The sequence below is a fragment of the Colletotrichum gloeosporioides genome (genome assembly GCF_011800055.1).
Source record: "Colletotrichum gloeosporioides strain Lc1 chromosome Unknown consensus_27, whole genome shotgun sequence".
Taxonomy (NCBI): Eukaryota; Fungi; Ascomycota; class Sordariomycetes; order Glomerellales; family Glomerellaceae; genus Colletotrichum; species Colletotrichum gloeosporioides.
Genome location: NW_025544672.1, coordinates 1,037,713 through 1,056,625, shown reverse-complemented (window position 1 = coordinate 1,056,625; position 18,913 = coordinate 1,037,713). Strand labels below are relative to the sequence as shown.

At 53.3% G+C, this 18,913-nt stretch overlaps 7 protein-coding genes across 7 annotated transcripts; 4 read left to right on the top strand and 3 right to left on the bottom strand.

Annotated features, from left to right (window-relative positions):
- Nucleotides 1-2,632: 2,632 nt before the first annotated feature.
- GCG54_00007681 (uncharacterized protein) lies at nt 2,633-3,441 on the bottom strand (the record flags this gene model as incomplete). The annotated part of the gene is made up of 2 exons (XM_045407659.1): nt 2,633-3,337; nt 3,388-3,441. 2 exons carry the CDS (start codon nt 3,439-3,441, stop codon nt 2,633-2,635), a joined length of 759 nt encoding a protein of 252 aa, XP_045267104.1.
- Nucleotides 3,442-4,500: 1,059 nt separating this feature from the next.
- On the top strand, nt 4,501-5,596 carry GCG54_00007680 (uncharacterized protein; the record flags this gene model as incomplete). The annotated part of the gene is made up of 3 exons (XM_045407658.1): nt 4,501-4,748; nt 4,819-5,491; nt 5,549-5,596. 3 exons carry the CDS (start codon nt 4,501-4,503, stop codon nt 5,594-5,596), a joined length of 969 nt encoding a protein of 322 aa, XP_045267103.1.
- A 3,354-nt stretch (nt 5,597-8,950) lies between these two features.
- GCG54_00007679 (uncharacterized protein) lies at nt 8,951-11,233 on the top strand (the record flags this gene model as incomplete). The annotated part of the gene is made up of 3 exons (XM_045407657.1): nt 8,951-9,278; nt 9,349-9,790; nt 9,847-11,233. The coding sequence occupies 3 exons, from the start codon at nt 8,951-8,953 to the stop codon at nt 11,231-11,233; spliced, it is 2,157 nt and encodes a 718-aa protein (XP_045267102.1).
- A 3,603-nt stretch (nt 11,234-14,836) lies between these two features.
- Nucleotides 14,837-15,019, bottom strand: GCG54_00007678 (uncharacterized protein; the record flags this gene model as incomplete). The annotated part of the gene is made up of 1 exon (XM_045407656.1): nt 14,837-15,019. The coding sequence occupies one exon, from the start codon at nt 15,017-15,019 to the stop codon at nt 14,837-14,839; it is 183 nt and encodes a 60-aa protein (XP_045267101.1).
- An 872-nt stretch (nt 15,020-15,891) lies between these two features.
- GCG54_00007677 (uncharacterized protein) lies at nt 15,892-16,161 on the top strand (the record flags this gene model as incomplete). Its single annotated transcript, XM_045407655.1, has 2 exons — nt 15,892-16,008; nt 16,030-16,161. The coding sequence occupies 2 exons, from the start codon at nt 15,892-15,894 to the stop codon at nt 16,159-16,161; spliced, it is 249 nt and encodes an 82-aa protein (XP_045267100.1).
- Nucleotides 16,162-16,281: 120 nt separating this feature from the next.
- GCG54_00007676 (uncharacterized protein) lies at nt 16,282-17,022 on the top strand (the record flags this gene model as incomplete). The annotated part of the gene is made up of 2 exons (XM_045407654.1): nt 16,282-16,586; nt 16,635-17,022. The coding sequence occupies 2 exons, from the start codon at nt 16,282-16,284 to the stop codon at nt 17,020-17,022; spliced, it is 693 nt and encodes a 230-aa protein (XP_045267099.1).
- Nucleotides 17,023-17,703: 681 nt separating this feature from the next.
- On the bottom strand, nt 17,704-18,783 carry GCG54_00007675 (uncharacterized protein; the record flags this gene model as incomplete). Its single annotated transcript, XM_045407653.1, has 1 exon — nt 17,704-18,783. One exon carries the CDS (start codon nt 18,781-18,783, stop codon nt 17,704-17,706), a length of 1,080 nt encoding a protein of 359 aa, XP_045267098.1.
- Between the last annotated feature and the right edge of the window lie 130 nt (nt 18,784-18,913).

Below are 18,913 nucleotides of genomic sequence, written 5' to 3'. Positions count from 1 at the left end.
TGGAGCACAGCGACAATGACCGCGAGGGCGGCCGTGCTAGCGACAGCGGCAATCGAAACACGCACATGGTGACATTTGTGGTCTGTGTTCGCGGTTGACATAGAGTGTTTATCGATATTGTTGACTTTGGCGATGATTCAGTCGGACAAGCGACAGACGCCGTCTTGCACGAGTCGCGACGGTTCCATTCTCGCAGGAATTGATCCGAATATGGCGCCCAATCAAACCGACCGAATCTGCGAATTGAGTCTTTGGCGATGGTCATGAGCGAATAGCACCGCGCAAACCCTGAGTCATCCCGCCGTGTCCCGTCCTCGAAGCTCATGCAAGCTCTTTGTCCATCGGTGGTCGACTCCGCAGGTAAAGCAAACAACCACAGCCTCCCGCCCCGAAGGCCCGTGACGTCCATGTCTACATCGTGGACCTGCATCGGCTGCAGCAGGCCGTGATGGAGGTTGGTAGGTAATCGATCGTACCATGACGGCAGCAACGCATCGTCAGAGGGCTTGTTTGACGAGGGGCTGCAGGCTCGGGTACGCTCGCCGTGCCGTGGCCGTTGGCCTCTTCGCTGATGGCCCTGTCGAAGGATCGCAGTGTCTGCAAGGGGAAGCCACAAGCCACCCAGTCGTCTGGACAAGCACTCCGAGCAATCGTCCAATGCTGTTCGTCCGAGCAGGGCAGCAAGCGTAGCGAGTGCGCGAAGGATTGCGATGAAAATTGTTAGTGTGCGGGTGGCCGGGCTGTGCACATCTCTATCGCTTCTCGAGCTTCGCTAAGCCACCGTAGCCTGCTTTCCGTCGGACCAACCGATGCACCAAGGCCTTGTTTCCCGCAGACGGGAAGCAGGAGAAGCTTAGAATTTTCATCATTGCGATTGCTTGCGTCGTCCGTGACCAGCGGCAGAGCGGGGTGCATGTCCATGGGTGAGGTGTTTTGGTGCAGTCTGGTCGCATGGCAGCAGCATCATGAATATGTTGCCGGCTCGTTTCTTTCCTTCTTTGGTGTTGCTCCTTCTGAAGGTGACACAAAACACCACTGGAAAATTGGAAGGCGCTGTCGCTGTCACTGGAAGGCGCCCCACACCGCTCTTTGCCCACCTGCTCGACGCACCCAAGGTACGTACCTCATGCCACCTTCAACTGGCAGTAGCAACAGCAACCACCACCACCAGGCAGCCGTCGCTCTTTCTCTCAGACAGAAAATCCAGACCTCGATGACTAAGTCAGCTGAAGGTCACCCGATCAGGTTCACCTCGTTTCCCCTGGGCTTCTGCCTGCAGCAACGCACCAACGACACAACATCGGGAGTCCTAGATGGGAATGGGACTCCGGAGTCCTGTCGACGCCAGCTCGACGACCCCTGCATCACTCACTTGTTTCAACTGCCTCCTCGACATCTACGCCGCAGACAGAAAATGATCCATTTTCAGGTCTTGCTACCCGCTGGCTTACATTCCATTGGCTCGTGGCCGCCGCTTCTCGCTTGTCAACAGCAACCACCTCGGTCCAGACGCGTCAACTTCTGCAAACACGCCCTGATCCTTCGTCGAGTCGCCTCTTTTCTTTTGCGGCAGCCCTCGTTCTAGCGCCCGCTCGCCACCCGTCATCCCATTCATACACACAGACGCAGGCATGCGGTCCGTTGCGCGTTCGACGCGGCAATCCTTTCCACATGGTCAAGCTGGATGGAATGGCCAACCTGCGTTTGCCGTGACGCCGCCACATTGGCGTCCCGAAATACCTGCTCGAACTTCTCGACACGGCAACCCCTCCGTGCCCTCTCATGCACGCAAGGCTGCAGGATCACCTCCCATGTCGTCCATTACGAACTAGCCCTTGGCAGTACGTACACACACCTACACAGCGAACGAAGTCCTGTGCCTCCCGTTCAGCCCCCATTTGGGGGCCGTCTCTACATGATCCGGAGGCCGCTCGCGAAAGATTTGTCGTCCATGGCGACGTGTGCGTCAGAATCTCACTCGGCCTTCATTTCCACCACTTCGATATCCTGTTTCTCTAGCCGCGCAGAAGACTCTGGACTTAACCAGAAACGAGGTGGCGTTTGCTCAGCCTTACGAGGCAGAATCGCTCGTCCGGAGGGAGGGTCTTGTGTCGCCGCGCTGGAGCTAAGAATCCACCCCCAGGGCTGCCTCCGAGTCCGGACCCCCTGCGGATACCTCGGGGTCGCTGCTCCGTGCTTGGTCGACTAGCGCACGCCTACGTATCCGGACAAGGAACCCTTCGCTGTCTCGGAGCATGGAAACCCATCCATTCATATCCGCTGCACGTCATGCTGGCGATTTGACTTTTGGATGCTGTTACTGGAAGGCAGTTCGGCTCAATCAGCGTTTCTCGGCAAAGTCGTTCTCGCCGACTTCAACTGTCTCATTACTGTCTACACTTTTGCTATCATGTTCCGTGGTACCAAACTTCTGCCGTGTCACGCGCGGTCCTGTCAACGCCCAACGTCTGCCTTGCATCTTCTGGAAACTATGCTGCAAGTCGCCCTAGTTTCTACGAGATCACGTTCAAATCTCACCAGCAGGAAACGACTTTGTCCACTTCAACTTCCCAGCCGTTTTTGCCACCATCCTTCGCCTTGTTGATGACTCCACCGTCTCGGTGTAAGCTGTCTACAGCTGGGCCTCTTTCGTAATCGACTGCCTAGGCACAAGGTTCCACGTGCCGTCGGCTCTCTTGATGCGAGGATTGGTCTTGCTGGGCTTCATCTCAGCCCGTTCCTCCACGTCCCGCTTGTCTGCGGCTTTCGTCTCCGACTGACGAGGTACGAGGTTGAAAGTCCCGTCGGCGCGCCTCTTCCGAGGGTTTGTCTTGGTGGCCTCTACGTTTCTCTTGTCTGCGGCCTTGGTCTCCGACTGACGAGGCACCAAATTGAATGTACCATCGGCTCGCTTGACGCGGGGGTTTGTTTTGGTCGCCTCAATATCTCGCTTGTCTGCAGCCTTGGTCTCTGACTGGCGGGGCACCAAGTTGAAGGTACCGTCAGCTCTCTTGAGCCTCGGGTTGGTCTTCGTCGCCTCCAGGCTACGCTTGTCCGCTGCCTTCGTCTCCGATTGTCGGGGGACCAGGTTGAATGTGCCGTCTGCCCTCTTGGCTCGAGGGTTTGTCTTGGTTGCCTCGAGGTCCCGCTTCTGGACTAACCCGTCCTCCACGTCGTCTGTCACGGCATCGGATCGCTTGGGCTGCAGATGCCAGGTACCTTCAGCTCGAACGAAGCGAGGGTTTGCCTTGGTCGCCTCCAGGTTTCTAGGCTGCAGGTTCCAAGCACTTTCGGTGCGTTTGACACGGGGCTCGGGTTGGGCACCAGCCAAACCATCCTTCGATGCAGGTGAGCAGGAGAATATGTTGTGCGACGACATGAACTTACAGCAACGACAGCGCCAGCGCTGGCCAAGACGACGAGAGTTGAAATAAGCTTCATTGTGACTTCGCGGAAGTGCGTGCTTTGAGTTTCTTTGGTGAATGGAGTTTATCAAAGGGCTTCCTGGGATCGGGACGGGTGGGAGCCGGCGCAGGAGTCAAATACTTCTACTCATGTCTTCCAGCCTCAGGTTGGTCGACTGGAGAAGTGCCGATCATTTCGACCTCTAGACCGCTGCTTTTCTATCCTCGGAAGCACGTTGCATTGTTTCCTGGAACCGAAACCTGTTCTGGCCCCAGACAACGCGTGGCGTGCGAGGTCTTGGCTTGCCTCGGGGCCATCTCTTTGATGCTGGATATCTCCGGGAATTCCGGGAAGAGCCCGGCATGTTTGGACGTTTACAGCAGATGGCGGCGGGAGTTTCCCAAACAGATGGAACGAACGATCCATATTCCATGGCTATGGCTCAGACTTGGGTGCGTGATTCAAGTGGACTATCGTTGCTCCAGCGCTCATCTGGAAAATCGGCACTTGTGCGTCGTGTATAACAACCACCATTGACCTGACTCGATTGATCAGAGACATCAACTCCGAGGTCTTCGCGTATGTAAAGGGTCATTTCGGGTGGAGAAACCCGCGATGTCTCAATCATTGTTGAACCGTTATTTTCGTTTTCTAAGAGCACGGTGGCACAGCTTAACGAACATACGAGATGCACGGCATCAACGTAAAAAAGCCCGGAGCAGTCCGATGTTTTGCCATCGTCTGGAGTCTGACTCGTGACAGGCTGCGCTGCTGAAGAGCACGCCGACAATTCAGCGCGACGTGCATTTGGATCGGCGGATGGTTTCAAGGGAGCCGTTTCAGTAGTGGTCTTTCTGAAAGTTTATTTGAGTAGTTGGTGTGGGGATCAGATGATCCAAGTCTGCTCGACTTGGGACCCTGACTGAGTTGTGGTCGGAATTGCGAGAAGCTTGGAACTGGGCGGGATTGTTCCCGATGGACTGTCCCCAAGACGCGCGCAGCTGCAAACGCGCGCGGGAAACCATCTTTCTGGAAAGTTGAAAAGGTCATCTAGCATTCCTTGTCCCCCGTTTCGCACACGCAAAGTCTCGCGCCATGTCATCAAAGGCCCCGGCTCAGAGCCGGTGGGCAAGTTCGTCCTTATTGGCGCTGATCCTCCCGGTCGCTATTCTCTACCTTTTCACGCCGTCCCTGAACGTGTGGTGGAAGACATTCATTTCGGCCCAAAACGATCCGCACGCCGGCGAACTCGCTCGCGCCGCCATTTCCGAAGCCTCATGGCTGAGATCCGTCCGGCAGCGACACGACTGGATGGAAAAGAATCAAGACTACGACGACACGCTGTCAGCCCTTCACTCAACCCATTGTTTGTCACTGAACACCTGCTAACATTCAAGCTAGATTCTCACCCAGAGATGAGTCCCTCCGCTTCTGGTACACGCTCTGGGACCTCTTCCCCGCGACGTACAGCTGCCCCTGGGACCTGCAGCGCGTCGGCAAGCTCGGCGACGGCGGCAAGTGGATTTGCGGGATGAGCAAGTACGCCGCCGACCGCACCCCGGCGCAGCGGCCGTTGAGAGTGTATAGCTTCGGCGTCGGGAGCGACTCCACGTTCGAGGAGGAGTTCCTCAATCGCTCGTTGCATGCGGAGGTGTGGGGGTTCGACGACACGGTGGAGATGTGGGGTCGCGGACTCGCGGGCCACGCGTACGAGCAACGCGCGCACCTCTTCAAGGCGGCGGTTGCAGGGTATGATTTCTACGACGAGAAGGACAAGACACAGTTCTGGTCTATCAGCAGCATCATGAAGAAGTTGGGGCACGACTATGTGGACTTAGTCAAGATGGACATTGAAGGCGACGAGTTCCCGACGTTGGAGGCCTTTCTGGAGGACTTCAGGGCGGAGGGACGGGAGGTTCCATTCGGGCAGCTTGTGATTGAGATCCACGTGCCGGAGAAGGGGCCGAAAATCAGCCAGTTCGCGGAGTGGTGGGAACGGCTGGAGGGGCTCGGGTTGAGGCCTGTGATGAGCGAGGCGAATTTGCTGGCTGTTACTGTGGGGGATGGGCAGCCATGCTGCGTTGAGGTGAGTTTTCTTTGAGTGATGATGATGGTTGGTGAGTGAGGGCTGACTTAAAGGCAGTATACTTGGATTAATACGAGGGATAGTCGGGGTATTTTGTGGGAGTGATGCCGTGGGCCACTCCAGGACGATTCTGATCTTCAATGGGACTGTGTTGAGGAAGACACCATTGTATTTTGTGTGCTCATAGAAGTAGAGCCCAACTCTAGAGCTTTGATAACCATTATGCTAAAGATGCTCAGTTGCCTCCCTGGCTGGTCATTGCACATTTTCACTACTCACCTGTCATCTGGCCTGCTGCCGCCTCATGTCAGGAGACGAACTTCAGTCTCTTCTGGCTCACTCGCAAATCTTTCATGATGAGCCCCGGCCCGTGACGCACCATTGGCGTGGCTTAACACTGACATAGTCACTGGTGATTGCCTTAACTACCATACGTGAAACCTCACGACAGTTATGTGATACTGCGAAACACTGTCTCTGCCTTGTTTTCTGCCTTCTACCTGCCAGCGGATCCTCTCTGTGCTAGCTAGGCTTAGATTCATAAGCAAGGCTGGCTTGGGGCAGGCCTGCCTTCCAGGATTGAGGTCTTTGAATGAGAAATAGACGGCACGCCAGTCGGCAGAGAGAAGTCTAATCACAAGGCAGAGGGCAGAGGAATGAAGACTTACACAAGAGCCTATGTCAAAGTGGTGTGGACAGCGGAGTTCACACCCAGCCACACTCCAGTCACGAAGGGGTGCGCTGCCTAGCGAGAAGGGTCCGCCGCGGAGCGTGGCTCGTCATGAGCCTAAAACGTTCCGCATTTGACGTGGGAGTATTTGAGCAGAGCGAACTGGCCCACGCATCGAGAGAACTGGTATGCATTTCCTTCCGTGTAAGGATGACGAGGGCATTGAGGTCCTCGAATCCCAGATTCGCACCTTGTTGCCAGTCTCCAGCCAGCGGCCAGCTGACAGGACTTCTGGGTGTCTGAGCCAGACCTTGACATGGGCTCCTGTAAGCTTTCCCCCACTTTCCGTGGCCTTCGAGTGCTGTGATCGGGAAGAAGATGAAGAGGATTGGGGCTTTTGGCTAGTACCTTACTATATCGAGCCTGTCTCGGCCATTGAAATAAGAACACTGTTATGTGATTCTGGGGACGCTTTATCAGAGTACGTCGACCAGGCTCTAAAAGATGACATTCTTCTGTAAGGGCGTCCTGAGACAGGTGAATAAGTTGGCAACTGCGTGTTATTAGCTGGAAACGAGGTGCAGGTCAGGGCCAAAGATATCTTCCATAATCTTTAAGTGCCGTCCGCGAAGGTTCAATAACAGCCACTATATAGCCATACCATGTGGCGTGTTCATGTTGGCTCCCGCCGTAAATCTGAACATCCTTACGCTCTTGATCTGAGAATACTACCTTACTGCAGGGGAATGATGAAATACCAAGCCATTACGAATCGGTTTGTGTCTGGGCGGGCTGATTAGCCCCCACGACATTCGGCCAAACCTTGTCGGACTTGGGGTCCGCGAATGCGCACCTCGGGTGCGACGGTGCTCCCCCGAGCCGAGGAACTACTATTCAATCCGCAGACCAGTGCAAGGAGCAACCCGACAAAAAATAGCGAGACCGAGCAACCTAAATATACGTAGTACAGAGGGTAATATGTTGCGAGATTCACACTCGGCGAGCACACTCCTGATCTGATCGTTGGTACGCTCAGTTTCTCACCTTATCAGGGCGCTTTGCGCAGATTGACGTAGAGATTGAGGGTTGTATTATAGATGGGAGTGATCTTTAAATACGGACTTTTTAAAGTATCGGAACGTGAGACATTTCGTGACCTCTAAAAGTGCTGGCGGGACAGAAATGACCACTTGTTGCCCCTCTGTGACGCAACTAGTGCCGGTGCACAGAACACTAGGCTTGGTGTTAAGGCTGCTGTATCTGGCACAAACTGGGTTGCGGGAGGGGCCTTGGGGAGTGGTTCATTCCTTCACAAAGGTAGGCCTGACAGGTTTCTTGTCTGGAAGTAAAAAATGAACGCAGAAGGGCTAGCCGATCGATTTGTCTCAGTGGACTACTGAGGTGGACGGGGTGGACGTCGACCTGGTCAGAAAGGACCGGCGCTTTTTGTTCACGCTAAGGTAATCGCAATCTGCCCTTGAGCAGAGGCATTGGAGATTGAGGGGTTCGTTGTATTTTAGTCCATTGGCAGCTGATGGGAATACCTGGTACTAGAAGACACGAAGTTTTCCATCTAGAACAAATGCCGTCTAGTGCGCAAGGCGCTGACACTGACAACTTTTCCTCGGGTACCCGCATGATGGCCTCACCTTCCATGGTTCAATAAACCTTCTTCTAGAGGCCCCGAGCAGGGGGTATGGACTGTCTCACGGCCGATCCACCAGTATAATATGCAGCAAGTCGGCGATTGTGGGGTTCGCCCGGTCCCGGTGCGCACGGCACATAATTTCTCGAGATAGGAAGATTTCCGCCGAGCTTACACAGCCACCGTCCCGCCAGCTCTTTCGTCAACATTCTTCACACACTCGTTGATCGCGCCAAACAACAGAACGTCATTAACGAAGCAATGATTCTTGCCTGAAATTTTGTCAGTCAGCGCATGCGACCCCCAACTCCCTTCCCCCACGAGCCGTCTCGCTTCAAGTCTCAGAAGCCGTCTTATTCCCATTGAAGCATACATGACCTGTGGGGACTACTTCCCCATTTAGGCAAGTATATCCACTCCTACAGCCAACACGGCTAACAACCTTTCGACCAACAACTTCTCTCAAACTCAAGCTGAGGCTTGGCCAGGGCGGCGAGTACGACACGCTCGGCATATATGGTGGGGGCCACTCAGGGCCCGCGAATCACAACACTCGATCGGGGACGCCTGGTTGCCCATGTTGGGAGTTTGATTTGACGTCGGGAGGGTTCGCATGGCATGGCACGCACGGCGCGAGCATGATTACTGGCACGCAACGAGACTTTCCACCCGCTGGGTGGGTTCGGGGTGGCCCAAATGGGGCTGTCAAACTGTTAGGTAGTTGCCGACAACCTTCGTCAGATGACCAGATAAGGACCAGACGACGCCAAGGCCCCCGGCTAGTGTTGTTGATTGCGTTCGCCTTAAGAGTGGGCACTTCAGGACCGCAGAATGCGCTCAGGCGACCTACAAGACCCTCCTTTCCGTCTGGCCTGAACTAATTATGACCCAGCTGAGCCTTCGTCCTCCATTTACCTCTGGCGAAGCTAAAGATGCTTCTTTGATTAATTCTTTACCTGTCACTGAGGGCCTCATAGGGCTACACATACTATCATGTAGAATTTCTACTGGGAACGGCGTTTACGGACGATGGTAATTTCCTCGAGTTCATGGACTGAATAGAAATAATCCCTTGAGAGCCCACGTTTTCCTTCTTCCACAATGGCTCCCCACCCGCCGGGCCACACATTCATTCATTCTTGAAATGCTACGTTCTTTCACTCCATTCGTTTCAATTTTGTCGCTGGTCCTGACCTCAGGGCCAGCCACGGTTCTGGGCCACAAGGGACATGGCCTTTCCGCTCGTGATGCCCGGTCTATTGACCATGCGCTACACTCCTTGAGTAGAAGAGCTTTGGACGGCTACTTCGTCATCGACACAGAGATAGGCAGCGAATGGGGCTGCAGTGAGGCGAAGATTAGTAGACTGGGGCAAATTGTCAACGATGCCCAGGCGCTGGCCACGATCGCATCGGCCGTGCTTGCGGAGCCGGATACCGAGTTCTCTGACGCGTTCGTCTTGTGGTTTGGTGGTAAGGGAGTCTACATGCCACCTGTAAAACTTGGAGTCACAACGAAGAGACTGACAAACTGATGATACAGACACAAACTCCAAGGCCGACTTGCGAAAGGCCCTGAAGCAATCCAACTACGACTCGGTGCTGACTTACCTTAAGCCGCCGGGAGCGAACAACCGCGTCGCCGACATGCTGATGGACAACCTCAGCCCCACCGGCCTGACGTACATGTGCGCTGCCGCAGACAACAGCATGTGCTCGGGCGGCTTGGTGGCCGGGGCTCACCAGCACGGCGCCGGAGGACTGTCCGGCCACTCTATCGTCTTGTGCGACAGCTTCTTCGACGGTGTGTCGAACCAGGAGATGCTTGCATTTTGGCAAGAGAACAGGAGGCTCAAGGGGTCTTCGGGCTTCTTCCTACTGCACGAGGTACAGCACTTGGCCGCCTTTGTTGGCGATAATCGGCGATGCATCGACGTCCCCGACCCAGCCTACCCTGATGGCAGTGGTTGCTACGATGCGGGATGGTAGGAACAACACTGCCCCCGGCTTGATGAGATCCTCGCTAACACATCGCGCTCAGCTGTTCGAGACTTGCGCCCAAGGATAAGATTCAGAACGCCCAAAACATGGCTTTCTTCGCCTTGGAAGTGATGGCGAACCCTGAGAGTGGCGCACCGCCCGGTGGTTCTTGCACCATCATGAAGAGAGACAGTCCTGACATGCTTCTGGGAGGACCGGAGGACCTCATGGCCAGGTCTGGGTACAGCCCGAGGGACGAGTATGAAGCTTTCCTTCGTAGACAAGCTGGGCCGGCCTCGACGTTGAGCTCAATGAGGAGAAATGCCACGAGCTCTCGCCCACCCACCCGCTCGACTTCAAGAAGACCAAGCGGTGAGGCAACGCCCTCTGGACCTGTCGACGACGTCCCCGCGACCGGTTCTCGTCCTGCTACCAACAAGCCTGCAACGCCCTCCCGCTCGGCAAGCGAGAAGCCAGCCACGCCATCTGGGTCTGCAAGCAAGCCTCCAGGAACGCCTTCTCGACCTGCGACTGACAAGCCTGCAACGCCTTCTCGTTCCGCAAGCAACGCTCCGGGAACTCCTTCGCGGCCCGCGACCAACAACCCAGCGACACCCTCTCGTCCAGCGAGCAGCGGCCCTGCTGGCACGCCCTCCCGCCCGGCGGGCGACGCCCCCGTCTTCACCACCCGGCCGCCAGCTTCCCTGGTGTCCTCCTCGGGCGTGTCTTACTCCATCTATTACTCCACCGCGCCGCCTACCACGGACGACGGCGGAGTACCCATCATTCCCATCGTGCCTGTTCCCGTCCCCATTGCCCCGGTTGTTCCTCCCGTTGTTCCTCCCGTTGGCGGCGGTGGTGGCGGCGGAGGCAACGATAATCCCGGGAACAACCCCACCAACCCGGCCGAGCCCTCCGCCCAGCCCTCCGCCCAGCCGACTTCGGCCCCACCGACCTCCGAGCCGGAGGTCCCGCCCACTTCGGCCCCTCCATCCTCAGCCCCTCCATCATCTTCGCGACCCGCCTCGTCAGCTACGCCTTGCTCGTCGAAGGCACCTCCCCCCGCCGTTCCCACGGGAGGTGGCACGCCCGGCGACCGGGACGGCTTCCCCCAGGCCGTCTATGATAATCTCAAGAAGAAGGCAGCCCCTACCACGGCACCACCGGCCACCAGCACCGTGCCCCCTCCTCCCCCGCCGACGAGCAGTGACAGCTCCATCCTCGAGACAGCCGGTCCCTTGCCTTCTGCGACGGCTGCTCCCGTTCAGCCGGTGGCTTGTTACAACTTCAATGTTAATGCGTACGGATACTGCTGCCGTGGACCTGATAGTCCGTGCGAGAAGGATCTTGGCACGTGCTACTACGGAGGAACTGGTGTTACCGGAGGTGCGACCAATGTGGTGCCTGATGGCGCTACTTGCCCGCCTCCCGCGGACGCCAAGTCTTAGGTATTACATTGGAGAAGGGGATAGACGGGTTAAGGGACTGAGGGTAACGGCAGGTGCCGTCGATTATGATATTCGTGTATTTTTATGAGCAACTATTAGGTGCAGAATATGGAGACGACACTTCCAATTTCAGAAACATTAGTAACGCATCGTTGCTTATTGACCATAGTGCTGAGTCAAATTCTTGTGCCACCTTTTGGTGCATGTTCTGGGGCTTTGATGCATGGAGTAATATACCAGATTCGCATCCGTTGGTTTTGTTGAGGTATTTTTTTGAGATGTTCGTAGATGTTCGGAAATTGCCTTGCTGAATTAAATGCTGATTGAAGTCGCGTCGGAGCAGTGCCTTTACCAGTGGACACCTGATGAACAGGAGCCTGGCCCAGTTCAGTTGAATGCTTATATCCTGGGCCATCACTTGCGGTCGGTGAGCTGACAAAAGGAATCTCACGTGAGAAGGGGAACATTAAACTGGCATGGTAGCTAGGAGGTTATCCAGGACAAGGACATGGGCGCTATGACATTCATTGAAGTATGCACATTGATGATGGTTTATCCTGGACATTCAATACTTATCTATCTTGGAAACTTTTGTTTTCGACTTCAATGGGTATACTTCGTAGTGCTACGTCCATCGTTGATTACCTGTCAATCGGCCATCGTTTATGTTATTTCTTCCCGCCGTCGTCTTGGGATGGCTTAGCCTTCGCATCCTTCAACATCGCGTCCACATGAGACCAGGGCAGATTAGAATCGAGATACAGGGCCAGTATATCTTTGAACTCCCCATCAATGTTTGCTTTAGCTGTCGTGATCTTTGTATCCCAACCTTTGGTGTTGGCTACAGTGGTGTCGGGATGCTCCTGGCAGGGTTGGGCCTGGAACCTGCGGTAAGACACTGGTGTTAGAGACGGACTCTACCCCAGTCTACGAAACCTATGACTGCCCATTGGGGCTTCATATTGCAACTTACTGGTCTGGAAATTGGGACCCCATTTTGGAGACGGTGATATTTGGCAATGACATCTCCAAGGTAGGTATTAATGTCTCGCGGATCGGGGTCTAAGAAAAATTGGGCTCGTGACTTGAGGATACTTGAGGTTGTTGTATGGAGGAGTTGTCCAAAAACCCAACCCATTTCTCTGTGGACCGCTAGCGCCTCTTATATTTTTCATAGTCGTTGCCTTCTTGCTACAATTTCGCGGGATATTTAGCCAGCTCCTGCGACGAATCTCTGGTTCTGGATCCGTCAAATTCGAGGGATTGCGAAGGCCTCTCTTCCGCAGAAGTGAAAATGACCGCATGCCAGGTCGGGTTCAAGAGAGGGGAGGGTTGCCACGGATCGCGATTGGCCAAGCTGGCTTTGGAGCAAGTGCGGCCATGGAAGTGTAGGGTTGCCTCATGCAGCAATTGGCTAAGGGCTCAATAACGTGTATCCACAAATGCTCTTACCCCTATTGAAAATAATGCACACTCCTGGCGGGGATATCCACAAATGCTCTTACCCCTGTAGAAAACAATGCACACTCCTACAGTAACTACACTTTGAACATCAGAGTTGCGTCTTGGCGACACTCGAGCATGTTTGTCATCTAGAGAGTACGTCGGGCGCTTTCGTCAGAGCCTCGTCTCATCTGAGAAAATGCCAAAGTCTGAAGTCGCAAGGGCAGGAATGAGACCTGTGTTGGAAAGGTCAGGATGGGGCTATTGGTCAAGAGTTATGTGTTTTCAAATGAGAGATCGGCTTGTAAGTACACAATTTGAAGTCACTGGATGAGAACTCAATTATGAAGATGTCGACTCAAGTAAACGTAGATTGGTGACATGATAATATTGCACGCATTGATTAGCCATATCGCGAAGTTTCCAAACTTTTATGAAGACTGCCGACGTAAGAATGCGCAGTAGAATTATCTCCCACCTTCAGTAATATGCAAGGGCCGTCATTCATCTCAGTCCCTCGAGACGCCCTCCCGGGAGGATTTCCCTTAGTCTTATTCTTCGCCCAATACGACTTGGCTTGCACAGCTTATCATTTATGTGACCAATTTCCGTTCCGACCTACTGACGATATGCTGTCATGGGCTGGAAGAGTTCGATGTATGTCTGTGTGGAGTACAATTCATAGTTTCTTCGACTTGCTGTGCTGACTTCGGCCTGGTGTACGTGAAGTATGGTGTGGACTGCCCAAGTTCAAAACGAACGTAAGCAGCTGAGAGCGCAGACAATTAGCTCTTGCCAGATGGAATCAATTCTCATTTGTTTTATGAGTATAGTTAACTTTTATGTTTGGAGTACAGGCGAATGGGCCGGTCTTGCTGCCTGTTCGAAACCACCCGGCATATTTGGTCTATTCAAAACTAGCTAGCTAAGAAACGGTCGTGACTCGGTAGGACTCCTTGCATTAACGTGAGATAAAGTAGTCGATCAGGGCTTCATGCGTCACAGCCTCTAATGGAAGGAGACCATATGAATCTTTAGCTAAAATTGCGCACATTGAGAAACGGGGCATTCGGGTACGTTCAAAGAAGGATGACTGCCTCAAGTGCAGTCCTCCCGTGGCAGTTTCCAATTTCTGTGTATGTCGTAGAACTGTTTGCTGCGCTTACCACTCATGTAAGTGACTTGATGATCGGGATAATGGGTCAACGGATGAAAGCAGTTGATGTAAGCACCCATGCCAGGAAAAGGCGGATCGTTGCTGCGTCAGAGAAAGAAGCCGTGCACTAAAGCGGTGTTGCTGCAGAAAAGATGGAAATGAAAGTTTTCCGCCCAAAGCAAGCTCTGAACGGCACCAGCATCTGACACAAGGCAAAGTCGTTGCCGCCCGCAACCATTATCGGAGGCATCTACAGAAGACCAATCTTGCAGTCAGCACATTCGCAATGATCTGTCACCAGTTCCCATGTGAGGCTGCGTTTATTCAGCCTTGATTGCTGTGATGAGAAGCTGCGAGGTGGATTGACGGTAGGCAAGCTTTGAGCAAAAGGCGAGCACGGCCCCTGAAGCACCCCTAATCATGTTGAAATTGACGGTGTAAAGCAGCTTTCTCGCTTGTGCTTCATCCCCGCGGACGAAACCATAGCGCGACACAGCATATTGTCGGATTCTTTTAGCAAGACCTTTGGTTCCAGGTGCTTTTCATTCCACCTGTCCCCTGCAATCCTCAGGTCCGTTGTCAAACAGGAAGAAAGACAGAGTATCTCTAAATTGGTTTTGGTTGCCAGCATTTCTGTTCCGACGACAAGTCACACCAAGTGAGTATTATTGAAGATGATGGCGTGTTGCCAAGCGTGCAGTTGACATCTCTGGCATATGAGGCGCCGGCACGGTACATCGACAGAGAGGCTCCTCACGCAGAAACCAATACGCTAGTGTGAAGGCAAATTACTTGGGTGCTAGTCAATCATAAATTTGAAAGAGATGAGAGCATGGCTATCACGACGTTGATTGAAGTACACCAACAAATCAAAGACAGGAGACTGCGGACATTGACGAGTTGCATCGTAGAACCTCCTCGTTTGCCACGAAGCTTTGGAAGGTGTAACGTGATATGGGGCCTGATTCCCTCGTGGAGTACTCCATGGTCAGTCACCCTTCATATCAATCCTTCTTGTCGCCCTCTTGAGATGAAGTCCCCAGCGACCTTGACATGGCGTCAACATGCGACCATGGCAGGTCGGGGCCGAAGTAGCGAGACATGTTGTCCTCAGTATCTTTCTTCTCGTCCCCTTGACGTCTCCTGGTGTTGACCTTCGAAGTGTTGGTATGCTTTGTACTGGACATGGGGTGCTGTTGGGGACATTCGGGCTCATAATTGCTTCTGTAGGCGGAAGTCGATGTCAGTTGAGTCCATCTTCTTGGTTACACTACGATCATAAACAGCGGAAGGCGGCTTACTGATCTGGGAAACGAGAGCCCATCTGGGAAAAGTTGATATCAGAGGAAGGCATCCCTACCGATGCTTTCGAAGATTGTAACGTCTAGTGTAAACAATTGGGCGTATAGCTACTTGAGCTGGGAGTGAAAAAGCTGAGTGCACTCCAGCCCATCCCTTCCAGGATGTCCTTATTTTATATATACCGCATGGCCCGTTGCCTTCTCTGAGCCTTTGCGAATCGTCTCTGGGCCCATCTTCCGGCGGATACCTGGCTTACGGCTGCACGATGAGGAACTTCGGGACCCACACATACTTCCCTTCGACCCAGTCGTCGACTGCAGCGGCCCTCCATAAACCATCCTGCATCATGCAATTGTCAATTTCCTATTGGCCAGGTTGCTTGGGGACTCTATAGTAACCAATCATCTCTCTTCACTACCTTACCTTGTTACCTTATTGTTAGCCTTCTCAACTACAACGATGGTTCCCTTGTTTTCGGGGTGCAGACCATTCCTCGCGATTTCCAGTCTCTACCCCCACATCCAACACAGCCCAGCCTCTCTCTACGATCATCCGTCACATCATCCCCTACCATAATTTTGGGGTAACCCAGCAACAGCAGCCAGAAACAAAGTAGACGGTCAATGTCTGCCCACCGACCGGAATGCTCAAAGAGCCCTTCTCCAGCTGCCAAAATATACAGCCATGTGATGGTTCTGGTGCTATTTGCATTAACTAGGAAAACCACGACGACTGCAGCAAACAGAAAACAGCCCAAATGCCGGATATCTTCGCCCAGGCGTCTTCGATCTATATCTGGCATAGCCCAGCCAGTAACAACAGTCATCATTTCATAGACATGGCTGAACGAATAGACTCCAATGCTTTTAGGCTAGTGCTCTATACATATCTCTAGAACAACATGTCCTCAGACAGCAGAGTTGTCAGGCCCCCCGGGGATGCAGGAGACGACAACGCCCTTCAACTACTAGCTGAGCTATTGACAGACACTTCGTTCCACTCGTCTACGCTACTGAAGGCGATTTGAGCTTTTCTGAGCCAGCACAAGTGGTTTGGATCTTGGATCAGCCAGGAAATAGCCCTGCCTCCGTCGGGACTGATCCAATATAGCGATCACCACGTCCCTGTCGACGCATTCGATGCTGCTATGACAGCTGTTTACTTATGCAATGTCGGTAGGTCCCCCAGAGAGATGCCTCGGTGGCGAGGGTTTGCTGCTGGCCTTGACGACAATGCTTTTCATGCGCCTGGCCTAATCCCGCGGCGCCAGCACCGACGCGGCGAAGGCCTCAACAGTGGGAAATTTCTTTTGTCAGAACTGCGCATCGCGCCAGGCAAGCCGTTTTATGCCGCTATAGATCCTCGCAATATCAGTTTCGGAACGCTAAGTATCACCGCCGATATGATGTCTTTGCATCTGCGGCCAGATTACAGCAAGACTACTCTTCACGGGTGTACCAAGGGCACAAGAGCCACATCATGATCGGGTACACAATACAGACTGGAATACTGCACATTCCCCAAAAACAAACTTGATCCTCCATCTTGGGTACTAGAGTGGCGGAAAGTTGTCCTGAATGGGGTCGAGATCAATCCAATGAGCCATCGAGACCTTTTCAGAAGTTCAGGAAACAGATCCCAACCGGAAAAAAGTGGTGTCTGTGATTTGAGTGATAGAGTCTTGCGTCGACGTGGATGCCTCGTTGATACGGTAACATCCGTGTTCCAGATCGGAGTTTTTGAAGGACGCAAACAAACACTCAGTGACGCCTTCATCTCTGAAAAGTTCAGATCATGGGCTTTGAAATCTATCATGGACTTTTCAACGCCGTTTCTGAAACCGCCTGCTGCAGAGATCAGACTTTGGCGCACAATGGTCAGCGATTAGATGAGCACCTCAAGATGTAGCAGTGAATTCGATGTTCTTTCTATTCTCGCATTTCACCGGGATGCTCTACCAGCTGGATCGCTTACAAGCAAGCAAATGGAATACATTCTTCACAACACCTATCCATACCCTCTCCGACCTGGACCCGACAGCAATATCGACAAACAAGCTCTGGTGGACAGTTTCTGTGACAGGATCACTGGTCAGGCTGCCAGCCAGAGTAGGAAGAGGACGTTATTTGTGACGCAAGGGGGACGGTTCGGGCTGGGGCCTGAATCTATCGAGAGAGATGATGAAGTGACTATCATATTTGGTACGCAGGTACCAATAATCCTGCGACCTTTCGAACAGCAATACCGGTTCCTTGGGGACGCTTATGTAGATGGAATCATGGATGGCGGAGCTATGAAAGCGTCCTCGGAGGTTGACTTCGATATTATTTAGGAATGCCTGCGACAGTAGAGAAGCAGTCTGGAGATGTCAATGTATCAGACGGCAGAATCAATCAATTGGTAGTGAAATAAGCTATTGTGGGGGTTGCCCTTGATAAGTGAACCCGCTGGTAATCAGGTTGTGCACAATGTATTGTCGTCTGGGAGAACAAGCTTGCTCCGGGTTTTGGGATGTGGACCTCTCTAGTCGGCACAAAGGTACTCGCAAATCGCCACCACAGAATTCCATCTAGCAACTACCCAACATTCCGGTTCCATCATGGCAACCAATGTACTCAAACACCTGCTGCTCTGCCTCCAAAACAAGCACTTCATGAAACAAACTCAGACTCATCTTCTCCCCTAGTCTTTTTGCATACTTGGCGAACTCTCCAAAGATGGCGAGGTGTGTCTTATGCTCTTTGCTCCAGCTTTCTAAGGAGCTGAGATTGTCGAAGTACGCAAGACAAAAGGTGCGATCTGTGCCACCCTCAGCTGTGACCGGGTCCACTACCTCCATGAAGCGACAGCTGATACAGCCGACCTCATCCCCGTGGTCTCGTAAGAAATCCATGCCTCTGGTAAGGGGCGGCTCCATGGAGTCGAGATAGATCTGGCGCTCTTCGGGGAGCGCAGCCGACCAGTCTTGACCTGAACGGATGATGCAGAGGTTCTTCTTGCCTTGGATGCGCACCCTCTTCAACTTGTCTGTGCCATTCGTGGTGGAATCTCCGTTCTTGACAGTCTCGGCATCCCCAAGAAGTTCATCCGTCTGTGTGATGGGGAGGCGGTCGCGCATGCTCCCCCAATAGACGTGTTCTTGGATGGGACCGGTGATGCTCTCCCTCAAATTTCCAGCACCCTCTGGTAATTGTGTTGAAAACACCGTCTCGAGGCGATCGATTGTTGGGTAAAAGACCTCAAGAAACCAGCCGTTGTTGCTGGGAGTAAGATTACTCCACCAATCGTGGAATTCGCTGGTGTTTGACCATTCTTGGTAGGCTGACTTGCTAGGCCAATATGCGAACACGGCGAGATTGTAGAAGCCGCGGTTGTCGGTCACTGCTGCGACCTCGTGAAAGCCAGGACGCGATCCTGGAGTGGCCGAGTTGGAGGTAATGAATTCGGATATTGTCCTCAAGGCCGAACCATCGTGCTTCACATTTGGTTCGCATTGGGCGCCGATGACTGCCATTACAAGGTCTTTTGTGTCTTTTGGGAATCTAGACGTGTACAGCTCGAACGGAGGCTTGAAGCCCGGCGGAGCTCTCGCCGGCACCGTGCGATTCTTTCGCAGCCATTCTGGAATGGCAGACTCTAGCTCCGTCATCGTGAAGATTGGAACAAGTGAAAGGACGTGCTCGAAAAGGTGCACGAAAGCTGGGGAAGGATGACTCGGGGTGATATCCAAACGTAACAATTACCACATCATGTCCTGCAGCAACCCCAGTCCGGACTTT